Source organism: Amphiura filiformis, chromosome 12, assembly GCF_039555335.1.
Source record: "Amphiura filiformis chromosome 12, Afil_fr2py, whole genome shotgun sequence".
Lineage (NCBI taxonomy): Eukaryota > Metazoa > Echinodermata > Ophiuroidea > Amphilepidida > Amphiuridae > Amphiura > Amphiura filiformis.
The window spans coordinates 18,055,765-18,083,589 of record NC_092639.1 but is presented as its reverse complement, the minus strand read 5'-3'; the positions used below and the strand labels follow the sequence as shown (position 1 = coordinate 18,083,589).

At 36.5% G+C, this 27,825-nt stretch overlaps 1 protein-coding gene across 1 annotated transcript; it reads right to left on the bottom strand.

The window, feature by feature from the left end:
• Nucleotides 1-9: 9 nt before the first annotated feature.
• On the bottom strand, nucleotides 10-27,825 carry LOC140165885 (uncharacterized). Its single transcript, XM_072189229.1, has 22 exons — nucleotides 27,695-27,825; nucleotides 25,800-25,966; nucleotides 22,462-22,662; nucleotides 19,970-20,166; nucleotides 19,555-19,828; nucleotides 17,600-17,800; nucleotides 17,301-17,500; nucleotides 16,036-16,306; nucleotides 15,434-15,637; nucleotides 14,573-14,769; nucleotides 13,118-13,391; nucleotides 11,778-11,894; nucleotides 10,964-11,061; nucleotides 10,240-10,389; nucleotides 8,965-9,114; nucleotides 8,268-8,490; nucleotides 7,267-7,451; nucleotides 6,492-6,629; nucleotides 5,909-6,036; nucleotides 3,027-3,271; nucleotides 2,741-2,807; nucleotides 10-2,180 (listed from the first exon to the last, which is right to left on the bottom strand). Exons 2-22 carry the CDS (start codon nucleotides 25,903-25,905, stop codon nucleotides 1,691-1,693), a joined length of 4,116 nt encoding a protein of 1,371 aa, XP_072045330.1. The 5' UTR covers nucleotides 25,906-25,966; nucleotides 27,695-27,825; the 3' UTR covers nucleotides 10-1,690.

Sequence of the window (27,825 nt, the reverse complement as noted above, 5' to 3'; positions counted from 1 at the left end):
TCAATAGTGTAATTTGTTCTAGACAAATTTTATTTGAGCACTGGTAACCATCTTTGTTATACACAAAACCAACATTATCTATAGCACATAAGTAGTGCTATAAATAGTAAGCCAGTCACATCCATTCAAAAATTATCTGAACTTAAGATCATGCTTGAAAATTGTGTTACCATTATTTACAGTAAATGCCAATATTAACATGAATTTATTCATGTCTATTACTTCCTACGCAGTGCGCACATATACATCATTCCAACCATTAATATTCTTGTGCCTTGCACATTACGTAACAGATAACACACAAATGTCGTAACTTTTAAGCATGAAAATTGTTTTACCATTATTTACAGTAAATGTCATTATATATTGACATAAACTTATTCTGTCATGTCTATTACTTCCTACGCAGTGCGTGCGCACATATACATCATTCCAACCATTAATATTCTTAAGCCTTGCACATTATGTAGCAGATAACACACAAATATCATAACTTTTAAGCCTGAAAAGTGTGTTACCGTTATTTACAGTAAATGCCAGTATATATTAACATAAACTTATTATTATGTAGCAGATAACACACAAATGTCATAACGTTTAAGCTTGAAACTTGTGTTATCATCATTTACAGTAAGTGCCATTATATATTGACATGAACTTATTCTATCATGTCTGTTGCATCCTACCAAAATATAAAGCGTTCCAATCCTTAATATTCTTATGCATTACACATCATGTATGGTACAAATATGCTTGTGCTACCAGCTACTTTTAACAAAAATGATTTTGGATCACACTGTATTATCAAAATATACTTATTCGTATCTATTAATGTTTCTTACGCAAATCTTCTTGTGCAAAGAATGCGTGTTACCTGCTACTTTTTAAAGAGGGTGTTTGGTCCACAGCGTATACCAAAATACGGTACTCTTTATTTTATCCAGACTAATTGCTTCCTACACAAATATAATATTACAGCGTTCCCGTCCTTAACATTATTAGAGCATGAAATGTACTTACGTATATGGCACATGTTTATTTATTACACAGGCAGCAAAATGTACCGGTTATTCTCACCCCTGTATATCTAACAAAACAATGATATGTCATAATTAGAACCACAAGACCTCATTCGTTGAAATCGATAATAAAGACACGGCGATCCCAAATCCCAAGAAAGATGCAAAGTTGCAGATTGCTCCATTGGATGCCCTATAGATTTGTACACAAAGTGTTATCGAACTTCCATTGATTAGAATATTAAAATACAACTTTTATTTTGTTTCTTCCTTGGAGTTTCTTCCTTGAATTTTCTTTCATTCACAGTTTCTTTAATTCTCAACCGATTTCAACAAATGAGGTCTTTTAAAAAAACACGAGCTAAGAGTTACAGATTTTGTCAACTGGGTTTAATTTTGACATAATTGTCTTTGTGTTGCATTATTCTTTTGCTGTCTTGTACGTTAATGCACATGTATAACACGTTAACACATAATGTATGTCATATATGTATAAAGAGAATATGTTACCTGTTCATGCTACAAGTCATCCAGTGCTTGAAATATTAGTGATCTTTTCTATAAAGTTGTATAGATTATCTTTCAGAAGTATTGGACTTATCGAAATATAACAAGTACATTTAAAAGATCCTGTTCCCGTAGTTAATTGTTCATATCAGTAATCGTCATGGTTAGTTCTGATTATCAACCTTTTCTACCGCGTCCTCTTGCTCACCTACTGAAGGGTATTTATTTTCAAAATGAAGTGGAGCTTCCATCTCTGGGACTTGCCTTTTGTATTTCTTCGGTACGATTGCATGGCGAACGTCTTCCAAATAGAGGCAGAACATTCCAAAAGTAACAAGACCAGTAAGTACCACACTGATGGAGAAAACGGCCACGATAGCGGTTGTTTGTGGTTCAGCAAGATGCAAATATCCCAAGCACACCGATAAGGTGAACATGCTAAAGACGGCCATGGCGGCGTACAATCGTTGCGAAACTTTTCGAACTTTTATGTAACTATCATCTTCAGCGGTTTCATCTTCGCTTTCAACGTTGTATGAGCGATTATTCAAGAAACGGAGAGCAAAAACAAAGGCGACAAGATTATGAAGAACAATTACCACCACTGGTATCACTGCTCCATAAAACAATGCAGGGCTTACAGTCACAGCACATCTATACAAGAATGGAAACACAACGTGTGTCAATTAAATAAAGTCAATCTATTTCCTTAAGGGATCGGATAGCGACCTTTGCACAATATTTTTGTGGAACCTGAGTGCACGTCAGATATACTAATGGCATTCTGAATATCAGGAACATCTTTCTGATATCAAATAATATTAATTTTGTGAAATTCGCGATATAATACAAATTTTATGGCAAAGCCGACCATCATATGAAAAATTGGTATTGAACCTTAAAAAATTATGGAAGCACTGATCTTACAAAAACCTCGTGGTCGAATGTTTCGTTTTAGCTGATAAAATATTTGGGTTTTTTTCAAGTTTTTCGTCCAATATCGGTGAAATGACGATTTAGGTACACGATAACTCAATAAATACAGCATCCATAGATACGCAATTATGCTCATCGTAAAAGAGCAAGATCGGCTCCAAATTTTCTCATATAGTATATGAATACCATATATATGAATATATGGTATTAACTTTATATACGCTTTCGGTAAAGTATAAAATCGCAAACCAACTAAATCTTAATCAGACTATACTTACCCCTCGGGATTCCGGTAGTCATTGGTGCTAATTGCCAAAGCTAGTCCTACTACAACTAGTGGAAGTCCTAAACAAATTACATAATTATAAAGAAAAGTGATGCTACATAGTCCGTCAAATGGGAAGTTTATGAAAGGCAAGGAAAGATAAAAAGAAGTGAGAAAGAAAAAAAAAGAAAAGAAAGAAAGAAAGAAAGAGAGAAAGAAATGATGAAAGAAAGAAAAAAGAAAGAAAGAACGAAAAAAGAAAGAAAAAAGAAAGAAGATTATTTAAGCAATAAACCTACCCCATGATAATGCATATGCTTTCACTAATGCCTTCGATGGGGCACCTTCATTTGTCGCATATCGAATCTCAACAGCAAGCCAAAGTAACGGTACCAGCGTGAAGTAATCCAAGAGGGCAGCCACTAAAATACAGCCAATGGAATTAGGTGCGGCGTCGATTCCAGATGCAAACACAAGGTATAGAATGAAAGTTGCCAAGCAAAAATTGCTAAATGTGTGATATTCTTTGCTATTCCGAAGTTGTCTGTAATAAGCAAAATAATGGACATTATTATATACGTGTGCAAAAAGTCCAGTTTGTTTTGCGAGTTCTTTTCAGAAAAGTTGAATTGTCATGCTACGATTCAAATGTTGAATCATCATACTAAACTCAACCCAGACAGTATCGAAACGATTATAGATAGTCAGATATATCGGGAACTGAAATATATAGCAAAAACTTATTTAATGTATGGGTGATTCTCTGAAAAGAGTAACTTTTAAGTCCCGCGACTTCCGGCGCTCATAAAAGTTTTAAAAGAGGATTTTTTTTCTTTTTTGGCTTAGTCATGGACTTTTGTATGTATAAAAATAGTTAAGAACATCCAAGTGGGGAAAAATTAATTTCTTGGAGTCAAAAAATTCTTCAATATCTGACGACCCCCCTGAAAACCCCATGTCCCGATGTCACGCACCGAATTTTAGTGATTTTGTAGTATTTTTGTGAGCAAGTGTGGGAAGTGAAAATTACCACTGACTGGGGTAAATATCATGTCTAAGAAGGTTTAAATGCTTAAAACCACTTCTAAAGTCAATATTATGGAATAATTCAAAATTTGTGTCAAAAAATTGCTGTCCCTTGGTTTTGCATCATTGCCGTCACATTGGCATCAAAACGACTGGAGGTGAAGAACTAATATCAGAGGTCAATAATTTGACCCTGTACGATGCCTTTTAAAGACGACGAAAAACATCAACCCGGAATAGGTGCACATTGGCACTCTTTTCCTGCCAATTTTGAGGGTATCTTCAAGTATACACGCGCGTACCTTTATTCAACATCATCTCCAAACATTTCTGATCAATTTGATATAAGTCTTATTGTTGAAATTTTCCGGAAAATAATGATGGTTGAATATGTCCCACAAGCTGTTGTGGTGATATGTAACACGTGGGTAAGATTAACCCTGCTATTAATCGTAAGCAATGTCTGAACCATCATCTCCGCTACATCAGTTGGCGTCACAATTTGCCGTGGCGGAAATGATTCTCTATAGGAATTCGTGTAGAAATATCATCTCCGTCACATCACCATCATCTCCATCACATCACCGGATCTTGAGATACAGCGAAGTCCAGTTTAGTTTATCAGAAAATGCTTACCAATTCTAGACCTTCTCATCTGTATGAATTTAATTTTCAAGTAGTGTGAAAACATTACTGAAATCAAATGTCTGTGACGGAGATGATTCTCTATAGGAATTTGTGTAGAAATATCATCTCCGTCACATCACTATCATCTCCATCACAGCATTGTCATCTCCATCACAATTGTTGTTGACCTTTATTTGACCTTTGACCCAGACAACATGGAATTTACTATTTGGAAATGTAATTGATATTGTATGTGTTTACTATGTCAATAGAAATTTATTTAGTTATTTCAAGCAAAATTATGAATATACTTAAGTTTGTATAAAAAAAATACTAACAGACATGACATTTTCCGTACAGCCTGCCTCTCATTGTCCCAACTAAATGACGAAAGTACAAAATCATATCTTTTTTAAATGAAAAAAGCAAACATGAATCAAGCAACTTACAAGTTATCCATAAAACTCATAATTAAGAGTTTTAACAAATTTTTTGTCCTTATTTCTTTTTTGGCCTAAATGCTCACCTGGCACAACCTGCAGATTACGCCCTCTATAATATAGAGGGCGCCCTAAAGATTGCGCCAAATATTGTTTTCATGCACTAGAGACTTACATCCTTACAGATATGTAAAGGAAACATTTTTATAATCATTTTCAAATTCATATTTGCCTATCTTCAAATAGTACACCTTTTCAGAGAAATACCCGTATATATAAAGCGCAGCTTTCTCCTGCGCATTTTGATACCTCTTTTGTTGCTCTACGATATCAGTTGGTTGAGTTCTGGGCGCTTGAGTGGCTTCAAGTCGGATTTTGAAAGTTGCACTTAGCTCCTATTCAAGCCCTAGACGACGAATCCAGGCAGTGTTAGACAGTGATGGTGGGCACACCATGAAGTATTGAGATGTCAGCAGAAAGAGTTCATAAGATAAGTCAGAGTAAAGGGTAGCAAGTATTGAAGTTGGAAGTCGAAGTCCAAGGAGTAAAATAAAGTAAAGTTCGTGGTTAAGTAAACAGAGCACATCGGTGTCCTTTGTCTTGATTTTGTGTGTGTGTGTGTACACGACGAACGCATTTGGCTTGAATAGGAGCTTAGTGCAACTTTCAAAATCCAACTTGAAGCCACTCAAGCGCCCATAACTCGACCAAATGATATCGTAGAGCAACAAAAGAGGTATCAAAATGCGCAGGAGAAAACTGCGCTTTATATACATTAAATAAGTTTTTGCTATATATTTCAGTTCCCGATATATCTGACCATCTATAATCGTTTCGATACTTTCTGGGTTGAGTTTAGATTGTTTTAATTTCATTTTGGCAGATTACATTTTCAGTTTTAAAGTTTACAGTACGGTTTATAGTTTGTGCCTAATTTATATCATTAGGAACAGTAAATTTTAATAAATATTATTGCGAACATATTGTTGGAAATTACGGTTTATTATTAACTACAACATTTGCACACAATACTTCAGTAACCTTTTAAGTTATTTATTGTGCAACTACTGAGAAAAAACTTAACCTACCTGAATCCTACAAGTATCAGGAAGGTTATTCCAACAGTGATAAGTGTCACAGCAATTGCCGCTTTTGTACCTGATGACATCACTGCCATAGATGCCTCTGGCCCAGCAGGAAATAAGTGAGAAACGTCCTGTAACAATAATATAGATTAATAGAAATCAACCTTGTGGTAACTTTGGCGGGTCTGCTGAAAATATACTAACCTATTCTCCCTCGTAAAATGATTTACAACTTATCTTAAAATGATTGGAGCATTTTAGTGCAGTTATCTTTCTATAGACAACCGGGCTGTCTATACCGGAATGATTTTAAATGTTGCTTAATTTTGACATAAAATTTGTCTTTGTTTCTGATATACAGGATGAATATAACTGTTCATCGTCTGGAAGTTATACAAAATGTTTTGTACGGAAAATATCTCTTCAAACAGTTATTTTCCTACCAATAATGGTGTGTGCCAACATCAAATATTATACAGGACAACGCAGGTTTCTTACCGGCAAACGAAATTCCTCGATCGACAATTAATATTGTAATGTTGTAAGCAGGACTTGTTAATAGGGACATAATTAATTGAAATCTCACTTGTAAAACGGCAAATGTAGACATATGGTAACAGCGACATTTAATCACGTTATCTTTGGTTTCAACATATTGGCATCCTTCTTCTGACCAATCACCGACTCCGTTTTCCAGCTGGAAGTCCCAAAACACGCACTTGGGCTGAAGTTAAAGCAATATTATAACATTATCATACAAAATAGATTAGCAATTCTTTGACATAAAATGTTAGTTTTACTGTCAGATATATCCCCTTTATTTTTGAGCCGAACAACTACGGCAAAGCAAAGTAAATTGGAATTTACTACCAGCGCGTATGTCGCCAATACGTACCACTCCTTCGGTCATGTTATGGTACGACCCTTTGTTGTGTAGATCACCGTCCTGCACGCCGTGTGTACTGTGTGTTATGAACATCGTGTATGCGTTCGACTAATAATTCCATCGTAATAATAAGACGCCGGTTCCGGCGCTTTATTCAAAATCTCGGATTTTGACAAAACTACAGCACCTAGAGTCTTGAATTTTGCAGGGTATATTGGTTTAATAAAGTACAATATAATCGTGTAAAAAAGTGAATTAAAAAAAATCAGTGAGGGCGTCCTCCTCAGCAAATGTTATAATATGGCTTTAAGAAAAGACAGAAAATGAAAAGTGACAATAATAACAAAATTATGACGCGAGTAAATCAGAGGGAAAGAGGAACCTACAAAAATACAAGATAATACTGAATATGATTTGATGATACAAATTTCAGCAATGTAATTTAAAAAAATGTTATTTCCTTTATTTTTCTCACCGGTACGTCATTATTCGTCGGGTTTCCTCCTAAGCGGCTCTTTATTTTAATCAGAACAGGTTGACGCAGGTTTGAGGCTACAAGTGTAGTACCAATAACTGGTCCATCAACTTTCAGCATTTCCGACATCAGCCAATTCGATTGAAATAAGAAGTCGTCTTTGTATGCGAAGAATCCAGCTTTTCCTTTAATGTCGGGAAACAAAAATTACATCATGTTGGAAATATATGTACATGTTGTATGAAACACTGACGGCACTGAGAAGGGGATGCCTCGCAGTCGATATTCTTGCCTAATGTTTCCAAAGCAGCTCATCTATAAATAAATATTATAAATAAATTGTAGAAAGGCATCGATTTTTGGTTTCATATTTACTCTCCAGCTTGATCTGCCTCTTCTCTCCCCCAAGTAGGAATATCATTTGTGAACTAAACGTTGCGCTCATGTTTGAAACAGAGGCAATAATAAATTTGTACATTGTATATAAGCAAGATTTAAATCTATTAATGTTAATAACACTTTTAACACAAACATGTTTGCTTTCACAATGTATGTCATCCACCTACATAGCCGTGCCACCACAGTGGTGAATGGGCGCTGCTGCAGTTGCTTCCTCATGTAGCAATCACACAATTCATACCTTTTCTGTGCCATAAAATTATTCATTGTACAAGAGATATTGATTTAGGCAATTACGATACACATTCCTTCAATAATTTGTTGCATTTTACATCCATTTGAGCTGAAAGGGTGTATCCGGGTAATAGTTCATTCAACAAAGCTCTTGCCAGATATATGTTCTAAGCCTGTTACCAACTGTCAACATTTGACGACTGATTACCTAAGACACCTTGTATTTTAGCTGGGTGGAACAGGGTCATCTGATGTATCTTACGTGTGTGGGGGTGTGTGGGGTTGTGGGGTTGTGGGGTGGGTATTTTTCGTTTTATTTCTCTCAGGGTGTAAGTATGTGATTGCTTTATAATTATAATATTCGGTACCTTGCTCTGGTGGAATTACACCGACAGGTATACGTAGAGATACGGCTGGTGATCCTGATGTTTGGTCAATTGGTTCATTTTTCTGTTGCGTGACTGTGGCATCTACAAATGAGACTGATTCATTTCCGGTCGTTGTTTCAAAGACACTGAGTTGCACAGGGTTTACAATATTATTGTTGACGCCGACTCCCATAATAACTAGAGATGGTAACACTAGTTTTATCTTTGAGATGAAAAAGACAGTTGTGACATTATCAAGACTATACCCTTATTGGTTATTTATGATAATACGGTATTGTAAATTTGTCTGATTATGAGTTCAACTTTCAAAAGTTGCGTTTAATATTAATTTATTTCCTGTAAGCATTGGTACGTGTGTCGTCAAATTGTATGAATAACTAATATACCCTAAAGGTTCGCCTAATGGTGCTATGGGCTCCCTTGCCATAAGTGGAATTTTAGACACAAACTAACAGTACAGTGTCCTCCCCTAAAAATCTTACCAGCAAATACGGGCACGTACCCTTAATTCTTGTTGGGATATTTAGAGGAGGGAGTTCTCTATTGTACATGAAAATTATTCAGGCAAAGGAGCCCAGGTGCGCCATTAGGCAAACGTTTACGGTACTTACTCATTTGCTATGTTCACAACAAAATATATTTATTGAGCAATTTTAGTCATTGTAGTATTGCTTACCTCATCTTGCTGCGCCAGTGTGGTTTTAACCTGCTTTTCCAAACCTTGCACGATTTCAGACGTAGATGGCGCTACAGCGAATGTGAAATTCAAAGATGGGTGCACGGAATCTACTAATTTGTTGACAGCTTTGGATATAGAATTTAAAACCTAAAATAGAAGTAAAATAAGGAAACATTCTTATCTCTTAAGGCCAATTTAATATGAGTGGTCATGGCGTTTCGGTAGCATTTTTATAGCAGAGAAAATCTGGAGACCCAAGGAAAAGAAAAAGGGCAAGGAGCCCCTTTGCTATCAAAATTCATCCCAATCAAGGCCAAAATAGTGTAAAATACAACTTTTTGCACGCTGCGCGCGCACATTGTTACAATAAAGCCTTTTTCATCCCGATCACGGGCAAATACTGTCAAATTCAAAATGTTGCGCGCTACACGCGCACATCGTCTTAATAAACCCTTTTTTGGGAAGCTCGGAGATATGTACAGTCTCTCTAATAAACAAAAAGTGCATGATGCAACTGCAATTTTTTTCCAGCTGTGCCCCTGAAATTTTATTTTGCCCCCCCCCCCCACCAAGAAATCTGGCTTCGTTGATGTTTCACAGTAGCTACCAGCATACAGTCATGCCTAGCGACATAGCGATAACGTTTTCTTAAATGTTTATTTTTTAAATTATTTCACTCCTTTTCAATCTCCTCCAAATGAGGTAACGCAAAGAAAATCGCTATTCATTCAACAGCGCATATCCACGCATGGGTGTTGAAAGAATGGACGTCCATTCATTCCAGGCGATCGTTTATGTCGAACAGCTTAATGTGACATGAACGCATGGGCGTTGTAATAAGATGTATATTAATTATAAATAATAAAACGTCCATTTGTATGTCAATGATTCAGCAAGTGCGACTAATCTATCCTTCATGTTTTGAGATTTAAAAACTAAAATCAGATTTGGTCACATATACGGCACCCCAGTAAGGTATAGATTTTTGCAGATTATGTTAGTTAGTTTATTCAAGTACATTTCAATGGTGTAAAAATTAGAATTTTGTTTTAAAAATTTAGGACGTCGTCCGCAGTAAGTTTTAAGAAAAAAATTTCTTGACTAGGTATGATAAAAGACCCTAAATAGTATCTGCGGTATAATTGTAATCGCGTTATACACATCGTATGTTTGGCAATCGTTGCATACCCCTTTGGCGAATATATAACACATTTATGTGGTTTACGAAACACATAAGAAAAGATCATCCCGGCGGCGGGGTGGAATACATACCTCTGAAGATGGAGATTCCGCAGACGCGATGTTTTGAACCATCCATGCCACCGCAGTAATGTCATTCTTGTCAACCATTTTGATATTGTTGGTGAAGTGGTCCAACTTTCTGGCAACGGCTTCTATGTCACTATCCGTTAATCCCGAGTTCTAACAAAGAATCAATACAATTTCAAACTGATTTTATTATCACTTTCATAAGAACGGCCACAGTCTGTTGAAGAGTTCAACCTGACGTCGTATCATTCGTATTCTGTGACATAGCTGTTGTAAAGTCTTTAGAGTTATGTGTTACCAAAATTGACAAATTGTAGTGTTTGGTCGAAATGTCGTATTTTGTAGTCCGATTAAGAGCTGTGTCGTTAAGTTGAAAAATTGAGGAAACAGACAAAAATATGGTATATTTTTACTCATTATTCTTTAAATATGTATGAATAATTGGGCAATGACTTGGGCAAATGCACATCAGATTGGGATTTGACTCGGCAAAAGACACCAAGATTGTGTCGATGATAATAATAATAATAATAATAATAATAATAATAATAATAATAATAATAATAATAATAAGGGATGAAATCAAAACTCGAGTTTTTATTTCATCCATAATAATAATAATAATAATAATAATAATAATAATAATAATAATAAGCACACATCACCACCCACCAACATCACCACCCACACACACCCTCGCCACACTATATCATATCATTATTATTACCGTTGTATTTTCGCTACAGCCAAGATATTTCACATGTTTCCATTTTGCTACTCCCATATCATTAAGCTTGCATTGGCGAAAAGCAATCGGCAGACCATCTGAATGAGAAAAAACAACAAATTCAATGCAAGCTATAATGGCAATCTTAATCATTAGGCACACATTGCAGAACAAAAGAAAAAAACACTTTGTTGAATTCGGAAATCGTGGTTTACATATGAACGCAAGCCGAGGACACTTGCTTCAGCCTACAATGATTAATCGTTTGTTGATCGTATATTTGTATATACATCTCTGAGAGAAGATTCCAGTTCTGAGAAGTATCACAGCCCAAGTCATCAAAAAATTAACCTCCTGGAAAAGTTTTATATGTAGATTGTTACTCGTATCTTCAGTATGTCTTACTATTAAGGCACCACATCAAATTTGGTCCTATAGCACTATCGGTGTCCGGTTAGGAACTCTTTCTAGCATACCCTGATGATGTATATAATATATTCTATCAAACGTAATGATGAACATTAATTTTGCATAGTGTTATCATTTTTCAATTAAATAAAAAACGAAAGCATTGCGCAAATTTTCACGGCACGATACCTATTGGGGCACTGATAGTACTATAGGACCAAAAGAGATGTCGTACTTAAGAATGTGTACAGCTTTTGGTCTTTCACTCGATCTCGTGCTTGCGCGCTCTAAAATCAAAATGTGTTTTTAGAACGCTCTACGACTAGACGCCCGCGTTGTCTGCAATGTTTGCTAGCAAAACTGGTGAGTGGGGAACGGAGTAGGGCTATATAGTTATACTACTTACGTAACGACGTGTTGCCAGGACAAGTTTCCAGAGAAAATGCAGCTTCACCTGGTGACACAGTAGGCCACGTTAGAAGTCCATACTTTGAGTCTTTTTGTTGTCCAAGACACACATTTCCTTGTAGTAGAAAGACACATTATTCAGTTTTAGTAATTATTTTAATAAGTGTGTTCCATGTTATGTTAGACTGCTTTAAAACTTTCCTACAGTAGCCATTGGATTTGTCTAGTAACACTCACTGTTGAGATATGAACTTAAGAATATGGCTTTGACATTTCCATATAAACCCTCAGATTGCACTCACATACAATTCTGTTTCTATGAATCACTGATTGGCGTTATGCTTTGTTCTAGAATGATTTCAAAATGACAACAGAGCAGATACTTGACAGCCTTGAGGTGGTCGTGCGAATAAAGGCAGTCTGCCTTTTCCAGTTCTTGGATTCTGTTTTGGTTTTGGTTTCTGCGACACTTTAAGAATTGTCTTTACAGACTTATTTTCATTTGTTTTGTGCTGGTGTCGTGTCAAATTGTCATGGTTCGAAAGGCGTGGCTCACAGTAGACAACTGATGTTTCTTAATATCTAAATATCTTTTCAAATTTCATTTTTGAACAATAGAGATATCAAAAACCAAGAACTTGAAGAAACCCAATGTGTATATAGGTTTATGAATTTACAGGTTTTGGAAATGAATATTTGTTTGCTTGTGATTTGGCAAATGGTTGTAACTACAGTATTGACATTTTGTGCTTCAACTGTCACAAAGTTAAAAATAAATTAGGTCTAAGTTAAGGGATCTAGAATGAGCGTTTTGAGCGTTTCGACAGTATTTTTCTGTGGGACATGACAGCGCATCAGACATATCGAATTGCATTCTGAATACGAAGAATGTCTTTCTGATATCAAATAATTTTCGCCAAATTCCCGATATAATACAAATTTTATGACAAATTATTAAAATTTGATATTTTTCACATTTTTTGATATAAAACAGTCCTCGAAGTAAATTTATAAATCTAATGATATATTCTTAAAGTGTATGTAGCTGGGAGGAAAAGCCGACGATCAATTGAAAATTTTGACCTTTCATATTGAAGATATGGATTTTTTCCCAAAAAGGCCTTTTTTTTTGGTGTTTTGGGGAAAAAATCCATATCTTCAATATGAAAGGTCAAATTTTTCAATTGATCTTTGGCTTTTCATCCCACCTACATACACTTAAAGTATAAATCATCAGATTTATAAAGTTTTCATATTCATTTAAACATAGGTCTAAGATTTAAACGATGTACTCCAAACACCGATTAATTAGCCTATCACTAACTAAAATATGCATACCTATGCAATTTTCAAATGGTGAGCATCCAATTAAATGTTGTGGATTTGGTGCGCCATGAGTCTCAGACTCGACACCTTCTACATCGAAAGGCGATTGTGGGTAGATTGGAACAGGAGCATCTCCCTTGCCGAATTCCGCACAAAGATAGGCCATCTGAGTGCAAGTTGCTTTGGAACCATCAAGGGCATACTCGATGTCTGGGAAGGTGACCTCAAATCCTCCAAAAAACGGCGGCCTCACTGCAGGTATTGCAGCTTGTTTTTCACTTAGGACCTTTTAAAAGAATGCACAATTTTTGTTACTTGGCGGTGTTAAAGGGGGAGGAGGGGAAATAATACTTAGCCTGGTCCTCAAATGTATTTATATTTGATTTATGTTGTAACCGCCTTTTAAACATCTGTACAGATTTAATTTTATCGTATACTTAAATTAAAAATGAGCTATTTTCTGGTCAATCATGTTTTTAAAAATATTAAGGGCTCGGATAGCATTGTTGCACAGTATTTTTTCTGGGACATGAAAGCACATCAGACATATCGAATTGCATTCTGAATACGAAGAATGTCCTTCTGATATCAAATAATTTTGATTTTTTGAAATTTGCGATATAATACAAATTTTATGGCAAATTATTAAAATTTTATATTTTTGATATTTATGTAGCTGGGAGGAGTAAACCGACGATCATTTGAAAATTTTGACTTTTTGTATTAAAGATTTTCCCCCAAAAGACCTAGAAAATTTAATATTAATTTCTAATAATTTGCCATAAAATGTGTTTTATATCGCCAATTTTAAAACATAAAAATAATTTGATAACTAATATCAGGACATTTCTCGTATTGAGAATGTAATTCGATATGTCTGATGTGCACTGATGTCCCATAAAATACTGTGCAAACGTTGTTATCCGATCCCTTATCCTTTCCACCTGCAAGGTCAACTACTAGCTACTTCCAACTTTTCTATCAAAACAGAGATTATGGGTTCAACCTTCTCAAAATTCCAATTATCTAACTTCCGTCCTATACACCAATCCGAGAAGCGTTTACTGTATTTGGCCCTCTATTGACGGCAACACAGATGTACCAGAGCGGGAGATTTAATTCGTAATTCAATACTCATGATTATGTATTGAATATCACTGTTGTGTACAATTCCCGGGTACAATTCTGTATAGCACACAATAAATAATGGATGGAACCCCCGACCTCGGGACACCGCAGTTTTACATCGGGGACACCGCAGTAATGGCGACGTCGGATAGGTGTATTCCAACGGGCATCGATCATAAGTTATGGAAGTAAAAAGTTAAGTGAGCAATCAATGCATGGAATTTTGAGATAGTTGTGTTTCTAATAATATTATTGTCTGTAAAATTATGCGCAACTTTATTGGTTATGATTTGTAAACATTACTGATTAGTAATCGGTAATTAATACATGCTTTCTTGCCTGTTCTTTATAGCCCTTGCGTTCTCCGGAGCCATCGTCATTGGCACTGGCCCACATACCGATTTTCCATAATCCCGTGCCTTCAACTGTCTGACCTTGATCGTTTATCTTCAGGTTAAGATCAACAACCAAGTCATTGACCACATTCGTAAAGATGGTAGCTAGCGTTCTTGGAGTTACCTTCCACACAGGTACGTCTATAAGGTGCAATAATGTTTAATTTATAACATATATGATTATGACTGGCAAGGGCTGCCCACAGGGTCTGTTTGGTTTCTGAAATGCACCCGAAAACAAATAACACATTATAATTTTACAATTGGTTGAGAGCAAACAGAGTGTTCAAGTTAGCCAATTTCTTATCAATTTTAACACTCTGTTTGCTCTCAAGTCCCATGTCGAAGGTCCTGATAAATACTATGGGCCCCTTTTATAGTTGTTGGTGTATCTTGTAATAATCAATCAATCAATTTCCCATGAATCAAGTTTTTTTTTTCATTCGATTTGAAAATTTTGAAAATCCAATTGAACATTTTTCGAAAAACGGCTTGCGCTCCTCCTCAATCAGGCCCAGTGCCTCCCTCCCCCATCATTGTCAGTGACCACCACCCCCACCCCAGCGTGACTCACGCTACGCCACTGCATAGGATCCAAATTGTATGTATTTATTCGCATCATTATTTTCCTTATGTATTAAAATATGAAATGAATATATGGAGCGCATAAACATGATGAGTTCCTAAAGTTTAGGCAGATGATACAAACATGTGTTGTTATTCTAGTTCTCAATCTATACTTATGTGTGCAGAGACGGCAACATTCATGACTCGCACCTACACTACATTTCCGAATTATACTTACAGTATGGACAGAGATCGCAGCATAGAGCTGGATCAACGATGGGTTCGTCACAGAACGTAGGCTGGCAACTCTTGATGTCACACTTGACAGTTGAGTTATCACAATAACATGTCGTACATTCGTCTATTACCAGCTCGCCGCCGTGGAGTATTCTGGTTCCCCTGAAGTAACATGGTAAGAGACCATTACCATCTGGCGTCCTAGCTGCAACAGCAAATATATAAGATTATAAAATACGTTTATTTTCAAACATGAATATCTGAAGTTCGCAATTATATGGTAAGACAAAATTATTGTTAATACCACCAACTGAAACTAATTCAAATTGATGATGTATATAGCCTTAATACCACATTATAATTGAAGACCGAATTAAAGACTACTTTGCGTCTGACGTCAGGGCAAAGGCGCGACGTGATTGGCTGCTGACCTGCGCAGAACAGCATTTTTGGTCTGGTTGACAGGACGTCATGCGGAAACTGGTCTTTTTAATTCGGACTTCAATTATAGTGTGGTATTAAGGCTATATACATCATCAATTTGAATTTTCATTTTCACAATTAGTTTTTTCTTATCAGTTGTTGATTAAACCTGTGACATACCTATGCAATTTGGAAATGGTGAGCAGACAAGTAAGTGATCTGGGTTTGGTGAGCTATCAATATAAGACTCGACACCCTCTACATCGAATGACAGGTCAGGATAGGTTAAAACAGGGGCATCGCCCTTGCCAAATGCCACACATAGATGGATCAGCTGAGCGCAGGTTGCGTTGGTACCATTCAGAGTGTACAAAATGTCTTCAATAGTGAATTCAAATGATCTATAACGGTACCTCACTAAGTCTGTTCCAGACTGTTCCTGTGTTAAAACCTGTCGAAGAAGAAAAATATTGTGTTTACATTTTCACCAAATATCAAAATGACAATACAGGTTACTGACATCCGGTGGGTACTCAAGTGGGTACCAATTTTCAAAAAAAATTGCCCAAAAGGCCGAAAATGCTACCCATGTTTACGGAACGTCCCCGTATGGCCATTGTCCTGAGTACCCCCCCCACCACCACCATCCTCGGGACGGACGTGCACCAGAGCTTATCTCATTACGAAAATATAAGATATAAGCTGGATTTTGTGGGGGAAGTGGTCAAAACGTAAATTAAAAGTTTTGAAATATTTCCCCTTAACGTTTTAAAGGCCCATTCAGTGATCCCATTGAAAGTGCAAAATAATTGTTTAGAAATTGGTTAAAAGTGAAGGATATGTTATTCAAATTCCCATGAGGTATTTTAGAAAATGAGGAAAACACAAGTGCTGACAGAGTGGAAGTTCCATTCAAATACATATAGTTAATTTCTCTACTTAAAAGTACAGAAATTACAATTTCATGTAAAATGTCGTATTTTGTCTTTAATAAACAGATTTCGGCTTAACCACTAGCGGGCTATGTTAGCACATCTATGCCACCAATAATGTGTCAAAATCTTAAATTTTTATGATTTTTACGATCCGGATGAGCAAATTAATGAAAAGGCCGTTAAATGATATACATGTAAAATCTAGGAAAGATTAGGAAAACGTTCTAAAATAAACTCTTATCAAAATGTTGAAACGATGTTGAAACGATGTTGTCTAAATGTTATTGTAAAATTTTCTGAACGTTATGAACGTTATGAACAACGTTTTCTGAAATCTTTCTACTTAAACATTATAAAAAAATATACTGCAAACGTTTTACAAGATTTGCTGCAGTTGATGCTTCAACTTTTTCTAGTAACCTTTGTAAGTTAACCATTTAAAAAACACAAAGAAAACTAAAATGGGTTTTGTATTTGCTGGGATGCAACAGCCCAGTTCATATCCCTTACCTGCTCCACGTAACCGAATCGTTCTCCAGAGCCATCACGAAAGCTACTGCCCCACACACTGACCTTCCATAGTCCCTCACCTTCAACTCCCTGTCCCTTGCGGTTGAGCCTCACTCTCAGATTAAAGGAGAAATCGTTGATCGCATTCTCGATAATAACTGGCAAAGTTGATCGAATATTGATATTATGTACTGGAACATCTGAGGAGGTAATAACAAAATAATGATATATGTTTCTGAAGCTGACACCAGCTTATGACGAATTACATATAGCTCCGTACTCATCAGAATTATACTTACAGTATGGACAGAGATCACAGCATACAGATGGATACGGGATAGGATCGTCACATAATGCCCGTGGACAGATTAGGTCTTCGCAAATCAAATTAGCGTTGTCACAACTACATGTTACACATTCAACTATCGCTTCATCCCCATGCTCAATTAATTTGTCCTTATAGCTACATGTCGACCCATTATTGATACTTGAAGTGTTACCTGTAATGACAAGTACAACACGATTATTATATTTAAGAAATAAAGGGTAATGCATGATCCTTTACACGAAAATAATGTGTGAGGCAGTAAAACGTAAATAATGGGTGAGGCGCAGCCGAACCCATTATTTAAACGTTTTTACTGCCGAAATAGTGTGATTTAAAGAGAAAATATCAAATTTTTTGCCCAAATATTTCAAGTTGTTTACCTCAAGGTGGAGCGCATACGCGTAGCCAAAGCGTATGCACATTCCAATAACACAACCTAACATTCCATTCTCCCTATAAGCAGGTATGCACATACAACAACACACCCCTGACATTCCATTCTCCCCTACATAAGCAGGTGTGCTGTGCGCTCTGCTGTGCGCTGTGATGATAGAAAAACATAAAGTTTGTTGCCCTTGACACTTTATCGCTAATTAATGGTCTGTCACGTGACGCGTTTCAACAAATCACAGTGCACGATTTTGAATAATGGGTCGTGGGGGTAATAGAATAGTATATAATGTTAATGTGGACTGAATCTTGACAATGCGAAAGTTGGTTTCAACATACACCCTCCCTTCCAAGTATTTATCTGAATTACGATTTGTGCTGTTATTTAGTGCTAAATATGTATACGATGTGAACATGGTGCACAGCCAGTACATCATATCATCTGATGCTTGGCAAATGATGCCAGAAATAGATTAAATATCACTTAAGGGATCTGAAATGAGCGTTTTAAGCGTTTCGACAGTATTTTTTTTTTTTTTTGAGAGCACATCAGACATATCGAATTGCATTCTGAATACACAGATTATTAAAATTATTAAAATTTGATATTTTTCAAATTTTTGATATATAACAGTCCTCGCAGTAATTATATAAATCTAATGATATATTCTTAAAGTGTATGTAGCTGGGAGGAAAAGCCGACGATCAATTGAAAATTTTGACCTTTCATATTGAAGATATGGATTTTTTCCCAAAAAGACCTAATTTTTTTGGTGTTTTGGGAAAAAACCATATCTTCAATACGAAAGGTCAAAATTTTCAATTGATCGTCGGCTTTTCATCCCACCTACATATATACACTTCAAGTATAAATCATCAGATTTATAAAGTTTACTTCGAGTACTGTTAAATATCAAAAATATCAATTTTAATGATTTGCCATAAAATGTGTATTACATTGCGAATTTCAAAAATCAAAATAATTTGATATCAGAAGGACATTCTTCGTATTCAGAATGCAATTCGATAGTTCTGATGTGCTCTAATTATAGGTTAATAACTGCGCATTAGTTATTTGGAGGGTATTGTGAAAAATCTAAACATTTTGCCTTTGGAACCAAAGCAAAATAAAATTTAGATTTTTTTCACAATGCCCGACATATAACTGATGCAAAGTTATTAACCGAATTCATAACCGTCATTTTTAACTCATCACTTAACCAAATCTCAAAATTTTATTCTCCGAAATTTGTTGAAATAAACAATTTTTATCAAAACTTATATTTCGCCCTTCAAAAAGTCGAACAGGTTAAAACGGACTTACCAATTACAGCACTGCGCAATCACGCCATGTGCAAATATGGTAGTTGCGTGCGAGTGAAGTGTTCCGGCGCAACAGATGCGCACGCGTATATCATCTAAAGAGCAATATGATTGGGACGCACATATGGCGTAATACGCGGAGGTTATGAATGGCCCACAATAAATACTGTCCACACGTTCATACCCCATCCCTTAAGGATTATATTATAATACCTATGCAATCTATAAATGGTGAACATCCAATTAAATGACGTGGATTTGGTGAGTTATCATACTCAGACTCGACACCCAGTACATCGAAAGGCAGTTGTGGGTAGATTGGATAAGGATTATCTCTTTTGCCGAATTCCATACAAAGATATGCCATCTGGGAACAGGTTGTATTGAAACCATTAAAAGCGTACTCGATGCCTGGAATGGTGAATTCAAAACCTCCAAAAAATGGTGGTCTCGTCACTCTATGTGCAGCTTGTGTTTCTGTTAAGACCTGCAAAAGAAATAAATAGGGGTTCAAACTTGTTTTTAAACCAATGCGAAAAATAGAAATATAGATGTTCTCCAAATAATCTTTATTAACGAAGTGAGTAATATATTACACTAGTACCAACATTCATCCTGTCTTTCTCACCTGCTTATTATATCCAATTCTTTTCCCGGAACCATCATTATTTGCGCTGCCCCACACACCGACTTTCCACAGCCCCTCGCCCTCAACTCCCTGACCTTTGTCATTGACCTTCACGATAAGATTAATTACCAGGTCGTTGATGGCACTCTCAAATATGATGTCCAAAGTGTCTGGGATAATCTGCCATACAGGTACATCTGTGGAGATATTGAACTCTCATTGATTATATTATTGATTATTTGAAAAAGATTGTTTGGATGTCTAGCGATTTAAATTTTAACCCACTCCACCCTAAAGTATTCCATGGGGGACGTTCTCCCTAAAATTCATCTTCTTTTTTTCCTAAAAATAGTCTGACATTGATAGTTTTTCGCACACAAATGTCTAAAAAACAGGCATAGCATAATCCGGGAACATAATACAGTACTAGTACCCCCTAAATGTTCATGCTTCCAACACTGGCGCGCCACTGTAAGCTCACCATGCTACAACTTGGCAAAGCATCTTGCTGATATACTGATAACCCTTGCTGTCAAAGCAACCTCTTAAATCGAGAACTCTCGACACTTTATTAAAAGAATATGACCAGGTGATATATTAGTCAGTTTTGACATTGTTTCTCTATTTTCAAATTTGCCTGTTGCTGTTGCTTCCCATGTCATTGGTCATCTCCTCCGTGGTGAACCCAAAACTGGCATGGAGAATATTATGAGCAAAGAGAAGGTCATGTGATTGGATCTCCTTTGTCACTTATCTCCAACCTCCTCCATCTTTATGGAACCCCTTCAAACAAAAGCATTCAACTCGTATCCTTTGAAACCAGTTGCGTGGTTCAGGTATGTCGATGATACATTTGCATGGGCGACATGACAAAGATGAATTGGTCAAGATCTTTAACTTGGAAAATGGTTTTATTCCATTTCTTGAGGTCAAAGTACCGATAGCTGGATCTGATCTGACCTACTTTATCTGCAGTTTGTATCAAAATAACGTAAAAAGTTTGAAAAATGCTACTGGTTTAAAAAGTTTGAGGAATTTGGTTAAAATATTTTAGCTGATAGCTGAATCAACATCTTGTCCTCCCACAACTGTAAATTCACTGGCGTGTACCTTTAATAAGGACGCAGTGGTTATTTTTGTGAGCCGAGTAAAAATGCAGTTGCGAAAATTCAATTGAAATTAAAACAACGTGAAAAGCACATTGTTTCACAACTTTCTTTACAAATAGTTGTAATGTGGAAGACCTAGGCTGTTAATTACATGACCACCGTTCCCCTGTATGTAGATTTCAGCTCTCCTCAACTTGGCATTTACACCACGTATAATGAGAGGTCTGTCCTGCCAGAGCATGTCAACTTGCGCAATTGTGCGTTTTTAGAGTTCATCAATGTTTGCAGGAGGACTTGTAAAAACCTTTGATTTCAGATAGCCATACAAGATGAAATCCAGTGGAGCAAGATCATGAGATTCAAAGCAATGACACCATTGCCTAACAAGAAAATAGTGAAACATTTCTTGTTGCTTTGATTTTGCGCAACTGCATACTCAGTTCACAGGAGTCCTTATAAATGATCACATACCAATGACTTTAGAGTTTAGACATGTTGATTTGGCTATCAACTAGAGTGTTTTGACCAAATACTTCACAAACGATTTATTTTATTATACTGTATAGAAAACCCACTCACTCTGACCACCTAGCAATACCCAAATGTTTATACAACTACAAACATGTTATAAACGAGTTTTGGTTATGGTTAAAACCCTTTTTGATTTAAATAACATTTGAATATCGTGCTACATAAAGGTTATAAATATATTTAGACATTTAGACATTAGACATTTATATAAAAAACACTGTGACAAAATGTTATCGCAAAAAATATATATTTTTGGCAAACATTTTCGCAAAATATTTTGTCAACACTTAAATAACATTATGAATATTTTACATAAAGTTTTTAAAAGTGTTTTTTGAGAGTTATTAAAACGTTCTATATCCTTAATATAACCCGACATATTGATGTTTTCTTTATTATAGCGTTTTACGTTTGCTGGGCAGTATCTCCACTATGCCTCAAACAACCACCTATCTGCCAAAGCAAGGTCAGAGCAAGTTCCGTGCGATCTCCGCGCAATTGGTTGTTTTATTCCACGCATTTCCGCGCAATTCTTTTATGCAATTGGTTATTTGTTTTCACGCAAATCATATGTCCCTGGTCCCTGGTCATGGTCTAGGGGGCATAGGTTGTTTAACGCAATATATGCGCTCCATCTCTGTAGACTCTGTTATGATCAGATATTACAGGTTCGCTGTCTGCTGATTCCGTAGGCATGAGAATCTAGACGTTATTCTAGAAGATTTTAATATTGAATGCATTGTGTGCTGTTAATATACTCATCAGCTGCATCTTATCATAATTATATTATTATAAATTTCAATTGATAACATCTTGCCACTTGCGACCAACGAACTCCTGATGTATACTTACAGTACGGACAGAGATCGCAGCATATATTTGGATCAACTAAAGGTTCGTCACAGAACGTTGGCGCACAACTTTTGATGTCGCATTTCACTGTACTGTTGTCACAAGTACATGTCGTACATTCATCTATTACCAGGTCTCCACCATGGAGCATTAGCGTTCCCCTGTAGCTGCATGCCAAAAGACCACCACCGGCACTGCTACCTATTTATAAGATAGATAAATGTCGGCATCTTTATAGCACCTTTAAATTTGTATAAAGCACTTATTAATTCCGGTACCATTAGGATATCACCATATGGCTGTCAACAACAACGGCACCGGTATGACTATCCAAGTGTCCCGGCGTGAAGCAATCGAAAGAACACGTAAATGTTTTTAGTAAATGTGACTTATTCCTTATGGAATTACTGGCATTTTGATAACCATTATGATCTTGCAATAATATATTTACATATGCAAGACCCTAGTTTTCATATTAACATATTGAAATTAGGAGTTCCCAATTGGTGTATTTCTGAAGATATCATCAAAAACCTGTTGAATTAGTTTCAAACGTCGTATCACAGTCGAGACTAATTCGACAGTTTTTCTTTGGAAATATACCGATTTGGAACGCCTAATTTCATTATGTTAATGGGGAAAAATACATAGAATAATGTTTAATGACTTCCGTGGAAAAATATAAGATTTCACCTGATACCAAAATCTGCATTTATGATGGGGGTAAAGTGGGGACTGAGGGTGTCAATCGGGTCACCCGCTTTAAAGGGATGTAGCATATGATGATGGAGATTAGTTAAGTCATTTTTCGTTTGTTACATATTTTTGAAGAGTATCAACACCTACATGGTTTTACGGTTTATTAACCATTTATGGTTTTACCAATTTTGAGTACAAAACCCTAATGTTTCCAATAAACAAGGTTTCATTGGGTTTCATTTGCTTGTACCGCTCTCTCTGTCGTTGCTATCTTAAGACAGAGGACAAAAGGGTATTCATGATACGGTATTACTACATCTGGCATAATACGGAGACTACTGCTACAATTAATAAGTATTTTATATTTTCAAGCTAACCGGCATTCGTGGCATTTGTATTTTACATACATGTCTTCTTTTTTTTTAATATAAAGTATGAAGCTTCTATAGAAAACAATATAAGCATAACTCTTATAAATCAGAATACATAGAAATTATATGTGGTGTTCCGCAAGGATCAATCCTGGGTCTACTGTTATTTATACTCTATGTCAATGATATAACTACTGCATCTAAAGTATTCAAATTCGTCCTTTTAGCAGAAGATACCACCATTTTATACTCCCATAAAAACGCCAGACAAACATTGTTAATGAAGAATTAAAGGAAGAAAATTGGTTTAAAGCTAATAACTTGTCAATTAATGCCACCAAAACAAATTACATGATACTTGGCACACCCAAAATGACATTGATGAATCAAGACCTGCAAGTCACACTATTCCCTATTCCAGAAAAGTACAGCACAATGTTTTTTAACTAGGAATAACAGTTAAATTTTACTAGTTTTGGAATTTGAAGGGACATGGGGCAATTGTTTATTGTGTGTGTGTGGGGGGTGGATGTGTGTGGGGGTGAGTGTATGGGGGTGTGGGGGTGGGGTGGGTGTGTGTGTGTGTCTAATCTTTCAATAGCCGTACACCTAGGTTTCATTATCATTTCAAAATCACATTTTTGTTCCTAAAATGGGGGTTATAGCGCCCTCAACGGGCACTCTCTCCATAGGGCTACATGTAAAGACCAGTTATAGACAAATGGCCCTAAAATAAAACGGACTCGTGCGAATTTCCTCAAATTTTGCATATGATGTAGATTTAACATCTGGAATGTAATGCAAGTGATGTCGTTGCTGCTCTTCTAAATTCATTTTTAAAATGTCCGCCCCAGACCAAGGTGATTGTACCGACAAATTGTGTTTAAGTGCTATTTCGTATGAATGTACATTGTATAGTTACGGCAATAACTGTAGTAATTAACGGTAGAATGTTGGCAACCCAGTGGTCAGGTATGTTACCGTCAAAATTCTACCTTATTTTTATGGCAATCAAGTTTGAATCAAGTTATATTTTGGGTTTTGCTTTAGGTAAAAACGTTTTGATAACATTGGTCATGAAAACGTTTTGAAACGTCGTTTTTTACGGTAATGCTAGCAACTTAATTCCCAGCAAACACAAAAACGTTTGAATCAAGTTATATTTTGGGTTTTGGTTTAGCTAAAAACGTTTTGATAACATTGGTCATGAAAACGTTTTGAAACGTTTTGTATGAAAATATACTGCAACGATGTTTTCAAAATGTTTTCAAAATTGCAAACATTTTTGGCCGAATATTTTGTCAACACTTAAATAACATTATGTTAAAATATTTGCAGTAGGTTATCAATAATGTTTTGAATGTTATGAAAATGTTTTATACCCTTTATATAACCCGACCTTTAAACGTTTTCTGACAACCTTTTGTAACCTTTTGCGAATGATGTCGAAAACGTTTTGTGTGTGCTGGGTTGGCAGGTATTCTACCATAAAAATTACAGCCAATTTTTTTTACAGTGTACACCGAATATTCGACACAAAGGTACAATAAGTACTGTAATGCGGCCCATACATGCTCAATGTTATTGATCAATATCAAAGACCCTAGATACAAGAGTGGATACAAAATCTACCATTGAACACGCACAATGGTAGATTTTGTATCCACTCCTGCATCTAGGGTCCCCAATATTGATCAATATTTTGATCGTGTATCGTCGGCTGTATTCCATAGTGGCGTATAGTGGGGCGCCGCGAATAAACAACTTTTCGAGAAAATCGGGATTGAAGAAATGCCAATTTAAAATCGAGTTGTGTAAATCAGACATTCATTATATTTTGTAAATGATGTGAAATTTCTGTAGTAAGCTAAATAGATTTTATTTTTATATATTTTTCAAGAGAAATAAATACATAATATTGCTGGCAAACTGAACTCAAAAAGCACAAAACTATACGTCACTATGGAAAACACGCAAAACGCAATACCCTAACCTAACGTTAACCTTACGCCACCTCGGTCGCCGTGTAATCCCTATGGCCTTACTGTAATGCGGCCCATACATGCTCAATGTTATTGATCAATATCAAAGACCCTAAATACAAGAGTGGATACAAAATCTACCATTGAACACGCACAATGGTAGATTTTGTATCCACTCCTGCATCTAGGGTCCCCAATATTGATCGATATTTTGATCGTGTATGGGCCGTATGTAGGCCTATTGTCTAGGCTGATCCAAATATTTATAAAAAATTCTTATACATACTAAGTCTAGCAATAGCAGATTGCGATTTGCATGGTGCGAAGAATAGGCAGGTGAGTAGAACGACCGTGATAAAATGACCAGTTCGGCCTTCCATAGCCATCATCATTGTGACACACTGATGCACGAAATCAGCCTACTCGGAATTCATCTGGGAAGTACGACAATAGCTGAAATTTCAGGATTAATTTTATGGTAAATATTAGTTCAGATTTGACTCTGTAGACGAATAGCAACATAATTGTGGTAGCTCGTGGTGATACAAACAATTTTTTTTTCATTTATTGTATAAACTTAAAGACGATGTTATTATTACCAAATTCTTGCCATCGGACAACTCACAGAGATATTAGAGAGTTTGCGATCCGGATGAAGTTTGAAAATTTACTTCAACGCGCAACGGCAACTTCAGAAATTCTTGCTCAAATATCATGCTCAAATTGACTTCAACGCAAACGTCTAATGGTTACTGCACTAACGGCGTGTTGTCGCTTTAAACTCGGGGCGATCAAAAGAAGGGCATGTGTAAGAACTTGTAAGCGACTGCATCAAAATGTCTCCCTTTTGTTTTGTCAAGTAGGTTATAAGCAATGATATGTATACATGGACAGCGGGCGTTACTCGAGAACTCTAGCTTCGAATTTGCACACGATAGTTACGCATGTGAAGCTATCGGTGAGCAAATTCTTGGCTAGACTTCTCGAGCAAAGTGGGCGGCGACCGAAAAAGTGAAACCACTTGGCCGCCACACACCGACATCGCCTGGCTAATAATTACTTGGTAAAGCAGAGATACTAAAATCAATACCCGGGATCGATACACGTGAATGTGCTATGCCCTATTTTGATATTCAGACGACAATCTTTGGATACCGGGGTAGAAAATGATGAATATCTCCCGTAAATGATTTCGTCTAAAGAAACCAGATGTGGTTCCTTGCACTTGAATATATGTGTTGAACAGATATGATAGTCGTTAGCTTGCGTCTTGAGAAAGAAGCTTGCGTCTTGAACTCAAAAACTGACAATAATTCTGATTTTATATGTGCCGAATTATATAGCGCAGTGTATAGGCCAATCGTGGGTAGTCTAAAAGCATATGACCTATGGCGTACCATGCTCGACTCACACACCGCGAGGTCAGTCACCGGGCAATTATTGCGTTTCACAATACGATGCGCCGCCAGCGGTTGCTCTTAGCAGTCAAATTTTCGACTCCAGAGTCGACATCGCCGTTCTAGCTGCTATTGAATTTTCACGCGAGTGTGATAATAAATATGTTGAAAACAGCTCCACGAAGGATTCCCTGTGATCAATAGATAGAAAATGGATCTACTATAGTTGTAAATTGTTGTTTTAGTGTGCATTCGCATGTAACATCATTATAATGACATTTAAACCCACAATGATGCATGTTCCTGTATTGTATTCGTATTACGCGGGCTTTGGATGTCGACTCATTTTTCCATGATGCACTGCGTATTTTGGCCTCAGCCCAGCGACCGCTGGAGGCGCATCGTATTGTGAAACGCGACCATTGTCAGTAGCCTTAGTCAGATGTCCTTCGGCCCATTATGCGTCTCAAAACTATTAAACAGGTCGGAACAAAATGCCCATGCGTGGCGGTGGCGATTTCTGCCATGAAGATATCGGGGCGATGACACTGTGCGCTACAGCCACCAAGCAACACTCATGTCGCAATACCCGGGCGCGACTGTCTGCTCGCAATGTAGCGCACAAAAGCACATCACATTGATCCGTATCCCAGGAGTATACACATTGATGCAAATCCGGCTTCCCGTGTAGAATAACCCAGTGTATTGAAACATATAAGAATATGAAAAGAAGGAGAAACAAACCATGCAACATAACAACAAGTTTGAAGGAATAAATTCTTACCTTTAACAGAAGCACAGTGATATTGGTGTGAGATGAACTTGAAATTGAGCTCTATATATAATAGGCCTGCTAATGTTGCCTACATGTATTATAGGCCTACGTATGTCCGGTCCAATTCCTGAAGAGGGCAT

Bases quoted from the DNA above. Each gene is read 5' to 3' on its own strand.
- LOC140165885 (XM_072189229.1), bottom strand. From the start codon at position 25,905: ATGATGATGGCTATGGAAGGCCGAACTGGTCATTTTATCACGGTCGTT. The intron at 16,307-17,300 runs GTAAGGGATATG...CTTCTTCGACAG, and splicing joins GATTCGGTTACGTGGAGCAG to GTTTTAACACAGGAACAGTC. The intron at 13,392-14,572 runs GCAAGAAAGCAT...TTCTTTTAAAAG, and splicing joins GCAAGGGCTATAAAGAACAG to GTCCTAAGTGAAAAACAAGC.